Source organism: Typopeltis vanoorti, chromosome 19 (genome assembly GCF_054136105.1).
Source record: "Typopeltis vanoorti isolate ZY-2024b chromosome 19, IOZ_Tvanoo_1.0, whole genome shotgun sequence".
Taxonomy (NCBI): domain Eukaryota; kingdom Metazoa; phylum Arthropoda; class Arachnida; order Uropygi; family Thelyphonidae; genus Typopeltis; species Typopeltis vanoorti.
This window is the reverse complement of record NC_143567.1, coordinates 89,226,058-89,236,911: the sequence shown is the minus strand read 5'-3', so window position 1 is coordinate 89,236,911 and position 10,854 is coordinate 89,226,058. Positions and strand designations below refer to the sequence as shown.

General features: G+C 34.3%; 1 protein-coding gene across 1 annotated transcript in view; it reads right to left on the bottom strand.

Moving 5' to 3' along the window:
• Positions 1 to 2,253: 2,253 nt before the first annotated feature.
• LOC150096322 (small COPII coat GTPase SAR1-like) overlaps positions 2,254 to 10,854 on the bottom strand; it is a 120,547-nt gene continuing 111,946 nt past the window's right edge. Inside the window, exon 7 of the mRNA XM_090408893.1 lies at positions 2,254 to 2,661. Within this exon, the coding sequence (XP_090265019.1) occupies positions 2,548 to 2,661 (114 nt within the window). The 3' untranslated portion in view covers positions 2,254 to 2,547. The remainder of the gene's footprint in view (positions 2,662 to 10,854) is intronic.

Here is a 10,854-nt window from a genome sequence, read left to right as displayed (position 1 = left end):
TCTCTCTAGCTCCGAGTATGTATCTAACTCTAATACGACAGCTGCATTACCTTTGTCAGCTTGGAAGATGATAACATCTTTGTTCTTCGTAAGATTTTTAATGGCCAGTCTTTCACCAGGAGAAATGTTGTCAACTGGGGATTTTGCATTGTTGATCGCAAAAATGGCTTCCATGTGAAGTAAATTCGCCTCTGCAGTAGCTTTCTCTATTTTAGTGAGAAACAATTCTCTAGGGATTGATTTAGGTGAAAGGACAAAATTGAGACCTTTTGAGAGAATATGTTCTTCTTCAGGACTAAGAATATATGACGATTTTTTTATCACTAATTTTTTGAAGCCTTCATGATGATTGTTAGGGGCGGATCGTTCTTGCGATGATTTGAGTGAATTAAATTTCCTAATTAGCTTACATTTATTAATTTAATTTTTTAACGATACTTGTGACAATGATTAGATACATTATGTAATACATTATCTAATCATTACATTTATTAATGTTCTGAGATCTTGAGGCCCGACGTGTGCTTATCTCTTGAATGTAGTTCCATAACACGTAGTCCTAAGGATATCGCTAATTGGTTTTCTAAAGATGATTTTTTTCGTAAAGAGAAAAGCTAAATTGCGTTTGGTATCGCCAATTCTTTCTGATAAAAGTTCTACTTTTGCTTTTTTTGTAAATTCTGTGTGCCCTTTCTGTCATTATGACTTATTGTAGGAATTTCGGAATGATAGAAAAGAACTTACAATGTCTAAAGAAGATAAGTCTGTTAATAAAAAGTCCAATGCTTCTAAGGGTCTTCTGATAAGCTTTTATAAGTTGGATTTTATCCTCATCATAAGGGAGATGATTATCAGCTATACTGACTCGGTATGTAGATATGTTCATATTATTTACTGACTGAATTCCGAGAATTAAAAAGACAAATTAATTTAATCTAACACACAATATGTTTTGTCGGAATGCAGACTTCTTCAGGCATGAGAACATTAAAAGCAAACACAAAAAACGCTGTAAAGAAACATTGTACACTACAATAACAGACTATGAACTGAAGCTATAGTCCAGGCTAAAGTTCTATGAGCGCGTGACTTCACGAGTGTGCCATTATCTGATGGCAGAGCTATGTGAGTCTGGCAAACTATAACTAAGGTTACTGTTTCTGTGAGAAGAATCCAGGATAATTTCTTTGGATTAAACTATGCGGCATTCTACTTCATCGTGAAATATATGAATGTTTGATGTTGTATTCCAGTCTATTTCATGTTCATGGCCTTCATTATTTGTGTTCACTGAGAACAGGACATGGCTTGAGAGAGTGCTTTCTCTGGTTCTACAATAAGCAATGTCTCTCTGATGTTCTTCGAGACACAGGAGGACTTCTCAGTTTGGCCATAATATGGCTTCCCACAGTCACATATGATTTTATATACACCTGGAAACTGAAGATGGTTGTGAGCCTGTTTTGGTTGGTTTAGAATTGACCTGAGTTTAGGAAAGTGGAAAAGCACATTTTTATATTAAATTTTTTCAAAATTCTTCTTAGTCTCCAGGAGAGCGAGCTGATGTGATGTAAAGAGATATAACCCTTGGGGTTGTCTTGTGTCTGTGTTGTTTTGAGGATAGTGGTATAGTTGTTTATTGATGGTTTTTGAATAGCCATTATTTGTGAAGGTTCTTTTGAGATGTTATAGTTCATTTTTCAGCTCCTCCTCATCTGACAATACAGACCTGGCACGATGAGCCAGAGTGGATATGATACCTAACTTCTGTGCTGGATAGTGGTGTGAGGATGCATGCAGGTATCTATCCGTGTGTGTTGATTTTCTGAAGATCGAGATTTTTAAGGAGTCAGACATCTTAGTAAGTTTGATGTCTAGAAACGGCAGATATCCATTTTCTTCAATTTCGATGGTAAACTTGATGTCTGGATGGAAGTTTGATGGATGACATATTCCTTATTTGGGAATACGGTATATCTTCACATCTTTTTAAATCACTTGAACAACTTGGTTCGCCGCGTGGTTAGCGTATCATTCTCCAGCCAAAGAGCTGCAGGTTCAAATCCCGCAGTGGGCATGGATGTTTGTGATTGTCTGTGGAAATAGTAACGGTGGTGGTTGGCAGTAGACGACGTTGGTGTAGTTGCAGTCAATTGGTGGATTGAGTGGTGGAGACAGAGTTGTAGAGCAGGCGCCCTACCTCGATGAGTCTTTGGACTCCCTGGAGATGTCAAATAATAATAACAACAATAATAAAATAAAACTCATTTTAAATTCGAGTACATAATGTGTACATATGAATTACTTATAAACTGAACAATCTGATATTATATATGATTTGTACAGTTGACTTTCTCTCTTGCTATAACAAACTCATGGGGATCACAGGAATGGCTTGTTATAACAAAATACCAACAAAATTTCCTATGGGGTTTTGTTGGAACTTTTCAGCAATTTGTTACAGTGAGTGAGTTTATTATAATGGTGCTTGCTATACTGATAGTTGACTGCAAATGACTCAGCATATAAAAGGATATCCATCTTCCACTATATATATTGTGCTAACCATCTGAATGCTTCACCATATCCTTGCCTTTTCAGCACACTACACATAAACAGTTCCAAAGGTCGGCCAGTAAGCTGAGATCTTGGGATTTTACCCTATAAAGAATTTCATCAAAACAATAAATTGAAAAGTAATTGTCAATATAATAATGTAAAAATCATGTGAGTAAATGTTGTTTCATCAAAATATAATTTGTACATGAGTAAAACCAATCAAATTTCACTACAGCAAATACTATTATCACAAACTCCCTAACTACAAATTACTGAAAGTACTTGTTAATCCAATAGCATCAATGTCATTCTAAAGGAAAAATACAAATGCCACCTTTCCATTGCAACAAATCCATTTTCATTCCTTCTTGAGTCTGCTCTTGTGAAGTTGAATATAAACACATGAGGATATTGGAAGGCTAAGCAGCCTTCCAATATCCTCGTTCTTCAGCCTTATATTCAATTATTTCCTTTGGTAGACTTTCATTTTACATTCATTGTATTTTATTTTTCAATTCTTTTGATATTATTTCATTTCAACATTTATGCCTTTACAGTTGACTCACTACAGCAAACTCATGGACCATAGGAATGGTTTGTTATGCTGGACAGTTTGCTATAGTGAATTTTTTTTTTTAGCATGGCTGTAGCTATGCTGTACTGGTTGGGACTTATCAGTAGTTTATTAGTAAGTTTTTTATTATTATCTTTTTTATAGCATAGTTTGTTATAGTGATGACCGACTGTATCTCCAATTATTTCCTCATTTTGCATTTTATCCATTTTTTATACTTCCTTTCACTGCTATAAGAACTTTCATTTCCACTGCTTGCATTCTGATGTCTTCTCCATTCTAATCAACTTTCTGAGTCATAAAATATTGTTGGTATTACTTTTATTGTAAAATTTTGTTTCTTTTGCTTTGCTGTTACTTATTCCTATAGTACCACAGACTGCTTGAAAACTAATTAACTACATTATTATTAAAATCCAATGATATATCACGTCATCGCAAATGCTGGAAAGCTCACTACAGCAAATCAGATAGAAAAACTCTATTGTTTTCCCACAAACAATACTTTTTTGTAAGCCCAAACATGAAGTTTACTATGCTTTTGTCTCCTACAAATATGCTTCCAACTTGCATACTTACTTCCATTTACAGTTAAATATGCGTAAAAGGGTAGTCGGTGTCTGCTGTGAGTGATTTGCCAGTCAATGCATTCAAGGAGACTACATGGAGATTTCTGTGCCATAATTTCAGTTCAAGAATAAGAATTAAACTTTGAGCATGAGAAATTAGAAATTTCTGAAATAACTATCTCACAAGTATATGTTATGTATTTACAACAGTTATGTATTTACTACACACTTTAAAACTTTGTACATTTGCAGATAGCTACTCAAATGATTTTGTGTTTGCTTTCAAATAAAAGCTGAAAGCAGAGATCTGCAAAAAAAAAAAGACACATTACAAAAGAATTTAAGTGGAATTCACAGGAAGCCCAGTTTAATACACTGTGTTTTTCCATAACTGATGATTTTGAAAGCAGCCTTGAGTTTGTGCTAATCTGTTTACATGAGAAAAATTACCAATGTTTAGAACCTCATACAAATGCGTGTTGTAGCATACAAACACAAATGAAATTTATGCTGATGAAAAATGCAAGTGTTCTATTCAAGGAAGCTATGAGAAAGAGATATATATATATATATATATATATATATATATATATATATATATATATATATATCTACATGCTTATGAAACTATATGCATCATTTCTACAGATCCACTTGACCAATTTTGTTTTAAACGTTAACACAAGTTGTATAGATGACACCAGCAAATTCCAAGTATTAAAAGTTTAATCTCGATTACAGCAAGCTTGCAATTTTTTACGTATTGCATCGTATTAATACGATGCATTTTTCCAATAGAAGAAAAGTTTGGAAACTTAACTGATCTATTTATTTTGCCAAATGACTCAAGAATCACAACATCTACACATTAAAAAAACACAATAACCACAGTAATAAACTTTAATAAAAAGCAGATATTTTGTACTGTATGTAGAAACAACAAGCAATTCAAAGAATAGGAATACAAGATAAATACAACAATTGGTTTACCAATTAAAAATAATTCATTGCTACATGCCAGAGAAATGATATCTAAAAAAAACTTTTTGACATTAAATAAAGTGAGAATATCCCAAACTTTTGGTAGAGAGAGAGAGAGACAATTATTCCAATTCAGGTTAGGGTGGTGTAAAAGGCCTTCATAACTGAAACGTTAAACCTTCTTTGAAAGGAATTCATTAAAACCGCTTTTAGGGACAAGATGAACTTCATCCCTGAGGATACTGTGTTTAGTATTGTATCAATACTAAATTCTTTCACATATTGTCATTGCCTATGGCAGATCAAAGTTTTGAGGTTTCAAGTATTCAATGTAGTATTCCCATCCAAGTGCCATCTCCTATGGCATTTGAATGGGAATACTACAGGAGTTGCTTATATAGTGAAACCTATAGAGTATCCATAACTATAGAATAACACATATAATATTTCGTCTTATGTCTCATGTCATCATCAGTACACTAATCGAACAACAGGAATTGAATTCAAAAAAGAGTAGTGCGCATGCTTAAATTGGAATCCCTCTACATATACAGTCATGTGTTCATGGATTAAACCTAATGGGCTGAAATTAAATTAAAATATTAATTTAATCCTCAACTGTATTAAATGAATTTAATACAGTTGAGGAAGACAACTTCCCAAAGTTTAGGAATAGTCAGACACTTGTTCCGATTAAGATTAGGTCTATGAAATAAAGCTTCAGCACTTTCTTTATATAAACATTCATGTTTATATATGGATCTATGTAGCAGCTTAGTGTTTTGTCATTGGATCCTGTGGTTAACATTTTCAATTCCATGTTGTGCAAGGTCAGATTTGTGAGATTTGAGAAGACAGATTATGGTCTTGATGTTCAGAGATATGAGATGTGGCTATTAAATAACGAGACTAGTTGCAAAAATGCGATTTATTATTATAACTATACAACTTAATTGTTATCCACTTCAACATACTCCCCTCCTCTATCTATAGACCGTTGCATATGTATTTTCCATTGTTGGAAGCAGTGCTGCAAGTCATCAGGTGTTATCTGCTTCAGTAGTGCTGCCATTTTCTCCTTTACCTCATCCACTGACTGAAAATGGATTTGCTTCAATGTGGATTTGAACTTTGGAAAAAGGAAAAGTTCCATGGAGATAAGTCTGGCAAGTAAGGTGGATGGTCCAACACTAGGATCTTATCTCTTACAGATTATCTGTACATATCTCTTACAGTATCTGTACTTATCAAGTACAGATACTGCTTTACAGACACTGTGAGCTGGAGTGTTGTCCTGATGGAGAATCCAAGCGTTGTTGTTCCACAAATCAGGTCTCTTCTTCCTCACTTGTTCTCTCAGCTTGGCCAGAACCTCAAGGTAACAATGTTGGTTAACTGTCTGACCCTCTGGTACCTATTCAACCATTACCATGCCATTGATATATAAAAAAAAAAAAAAAAACGATCAGCATTGCCTTCAGTTTTGACTTGCTCATACTTGCTATTTTCATTCTCAGTGAAGCGGGAATTTTCGATTGTCTCTTTGTTTCTGGATCGTACTCGACTTAGCTCCATGCAACTTTTACCTTTTCAGTCAGTGGATGAGGTAAAGGAGAAAACGGCAGCGCTACTGAAGCAGATAACACCTGATACTTGCAACAATGGAAAATTCGTATTTGCAGCGGTGTATAGATAGAGGAAGGGAGTATGTTGAAGGGGATAACAATTAAGTCATTCCCTTCAACAAAGAAATCACTTATTGATGATGTCTTTTTTTTTCGGGATGAAGAAACAAAGTAGAAACTTAAATGCTAGCATGGGCATTCTCATTTATATAAAGTTCACAAAGCAAATATTCCATTACATCTTGTGGTGGACTGCATTGGCTTTCCTTGCTACAAAAATGTTGAACACCTTTCTAAATTACTTTTAGTGTTTGTGAGAAAGTCCTCTTCATTTATCAAGAATACTTCATATTTCAGAGCAAAATATCAGAGCTTTGTCCTGGGAAGGTGATCTCCTTTTCAGCTTAGATATTGTGTGTTTATTCTCAAATGTTCCCTTATATAAAACAATTTCTTCAAGCAGGACTTTCTAGTAAGCATTGTAAGCCTACTTGACTTTGTCTTTCAACTATAGTTACATTTCATGCCAGAATAAGCTTTACCAACAAACTGAGGGTATATATCTATGGATAGTACTCTTTTTCCTACACTTGCTAACTTCATGAAACGGTTCAAACAACGGATACTGAACAGCATTTTTCCTAAACCATCCTTATGGTACAGATATGTAGATGATATTCTTGCAGTCTGGCATAGTACCTTTACAGATCTACAAGAGTTTATCATAAAATCAGTCCATCATATACAGTTCACTCGAGGTAGAAAAGGATAATTGGATTCCCTTTTTAGATCTCCTTTTACATCATCAACCAGATTGTAGCTTTCATTTCTCAGTGTTTGGGAAGAAAACCCATACTGGACTTTAAATTAATGCTCTTTCACCTTCTTTGGAAGAAGATTAAGGGTCTTCATAAAAATAATTATCTGATGAATGCTTATATAAAGAAAGCTGTGAAACCTTGCTGTATCATCCAAATCTAAAGTGATAAAATGAATTTATCCCTTTTATGGGAAATAGTACTTATCTATCCACAACAAGGTCTGGAATTATTATTATTATTATTATTATTATTATTAATGATCTCTTGTTAAAGTTACATTTTATTAGGACCTTGATATATTTATTGTGTGTGTGTGTGGTTCACATGTTTGCATTGTTAAATCTTCTGGTTTATGCTATAGTTATTAAATTTGAGAGTCATGCTGAAGATGCCCCTGCAACTAGGGTAAAAATTCTATGCCAATAAAAATTATGTAAATAAAACCTTTATTACATTTAATTAACAACTTAAATATAGACTATATCTTGCTCCATATGAAGCTCCATTTACACCATATAATTGTAGCCTCTGGAACATCATTTTTCTTGGCACTCAGTTGTGTACAATTTCTGGATCTACAAAACATAAATACAGATTAATATTCCCATGATTTCTCATAAAATAGACATTTGATCCTGAAAGCCCTTATTTGGGCTGAATTCAGCTGCCTCTTCCAAGTTTCACTTTAATTTTTTTTAGCCTCTTCCCACGTAAGTTTGCATAAATCTTGCATTTCCCTATTGAAACATTAAGCAAGGTAATTCATCTATAATTCTCACATTCAATTTCATTTCCTGTTTGATTGGTGAATATTATCTAAGCTCTATGGTTATTTGGAATTTTACCTTCTAACCAAATTCTCAATTATGTGAAGCCACTGCAACTTTTATACCTCTATATTTGAGAATTTCTAATTGCATATCATCTACTCCTGCTTTCCATATTTCCAGTTCTTTCTCAAGAAATTATGTCCTCCTGATTACATTCATCACATATATATTATATCACTCTTCTGTTTGTTTCATTTAACAATCTTTTGAAAGATTGTTAAATGATATCAAGAATGTTAAAAAATTGTTAAAAGATATCCAGAATGTCTTGATCTTTCGTTTAAGTTCTCTCTCTTTTCTATTTCCGATTCCTTTTATACAATAGCTTCCAGAACATTTTGATAATTTCCTGATATTCAATTTTCTATATTCTTACCAAAGTCTTCCTATGACTTGTTTAGCTATCTTATATTTTTCTTATATAGCTTTCTTACATTTTTCTCTGTATTCTCTCAGGGCACATACTGATATACCTGCTAAAGTAAATCAGCATGTGCTGATATTCTGATATTCGTTGTTTATTTTTTCAAGACTAACTTTTTAAGCTCACTATAACATTAGAATTTTCATATCCTTGTAAAGAATTTCATCATATGCTTCCTTGACTGAATCAGTCAATATTTTCTTTAGTCTGCCAATGAGTCACTGAGGTTTGGTTCTTGCTTTCAAGCTTTCATTTTTTTTTCTTGAATATTATTTGTATAACCGAGTCTATCATTCACCATTGAAAGCTACCTAACTTTATTTCTTCATATTTTCCTTTTCAATATGCATGCATTTTTTATCCTGTTCAAAACTATCGTCATAGTTTATTCACAATATGATATAATGTGAAAAGGAAAAAGAGATTTACATCAAAAATTAAAGATTGTAAATTATGGTCTTCCAAGTCTCTCTATCTTGAGCTAACTGGTAGATGTCAGATGGAGTTTTACAGTTCAGTCTATTAATAGCTTCACAGATGTATTGCCCAAATTGTTTGCATGGGCTTTCTCTATGACAATTGCCATCTTCTGGTTTGTACTGGATGAGGGATTCCAAAAAGGGTGAAACTTCAGGATGTCTGAGTTGATGTCCAAGTCATCTCAGTTGTAATTTTTTGACTATACTGACAGGTGGATCTTGCTTAGCCAGATTTAGCACAGTGGAGTTAGTGACATAGTCCATCCAAGCGTATCAAAGGATCAGTCTGAGACATGTAATTCCAAAGGAGTTAATTAGATCTGGAGTTTTTTTGGTGCTTATTGTCCAGGTTTGAGAACCATACAAAAAAGATGGATCTATTGGTTGCATGGTATAGTCTTAATTTGGTCTTTAATGATATTAATGATTTCCAGATTGGGAGGAGTTTGTTATAGAAGACTAGAGCCAGCTGTTTACGTATGTGATGATCATTCAAATCCCTGTATATTTGTGTTCTGAACCAGCATGAAGATATCACTATCAACCATAACATAACTAATAAGATTTTTTATTTCTTGCATTATCTCTCCATGTGAATCTATGTACGAGAGTTGTAAATGAAGTAGTGGCAACACTGTCAGGAGATGTAGCTGATAACTCAAATGTTACTTTTGACAGATAGAGGCACTAGTTGTATGTACTATACTGTACATATGCACAAGGTGGCAATGTCCATTCTAACAAGTGTCCTTCTGTAGAGAAGCGGTTAAAGTCAACATTCACTGTGCAATGCTATAAAGTATGTTCACAAGATTAAAACCACAATCCTGGATCAAGGTCTAGGTTGCACATGGTAAAACTGCAAGTGACTGTTATTGTGGCCTTAGGGAAGCTATGGTCACAGTTCCCCTACCGTACCGAAATGTCGCAAGATGGGTCAGTGTATTGCATGCAGGAAAAAATCACCCGGATGATAAATGCCATAGAGGACAACCTGATATTTCAGAAGAACATCTTGAGCTTGTTCGGGGACACCTTGCAGTTGATCGTCAATGGAGAGGCTCAGTATGTGCAAAATTTCAGCTCAATGGGTTCTGCATCACTTGATTGAGATACAAAAATGGCACAAGTATGCAGCTGCTGGCCTCCATCTGAAATGATATGAAAATAAGAGAGATGCATTCCTGGATTGTATCATAACTATTGATGAAACTTAAGGGCTTATGAGCCTGAATTCAAGAGACAAACAAATGGTGTCATTCAGGAACACCCCCATCCAAAAAAGCTTTGCCAGGAACCCAGCAAAGTTAAAGTCATGCTGATAGCCACTGATGATATTCAAGGTGTAATTCTTCATCATGCTGTGCTCCATGGGCAAACTGTTAATGCACAGACTATCGACAATTTCTGAAACACCATTTGCATCCAGCTTTATGGAGAAAGTGCTCAACTTTTATTTGCTTTAAAACTTTCTTACATGTTATTCTTTTCAATATGAAATGCAGTTTTATCCTGCTCAAGACTAAATAGTGATCACTTCCAATTTCAAATCCTCTGTACACTCTGGTGTCCTGCACCAGGGGAAAAACATCACTTTCAACAATAACATAGTCAATGAGACTTTTCTTATTCCTTGCCTCTTCTCTCCATGTGAATTTGTGCACATTTTTATGTTGGAACATGGTGTTAGTAATAACCAGTCCATGTCCTGAGCAGAAATTCAACAGGTATTTGCCATTATTATTATTATTAGGTTTGCTCTTTTCTCCAAATTTTCCCAAAATATTTTTGTATGTCTCACAATCATTTCCTACTCTGCTATTTAGATCCCCAACAAGGACCAACTTTTCCTTTTTCATTGTGTCAGTTGCTTTTTCTAAAGCATCAAAAAATTCCTCCACTTCTACCTTAGTAGAACCTTCTGTGGGACCACAGGCACAAATAAGTCTCATTGTCCAATTCCCCATTCTGCCCACATCACTCTACTTGAGA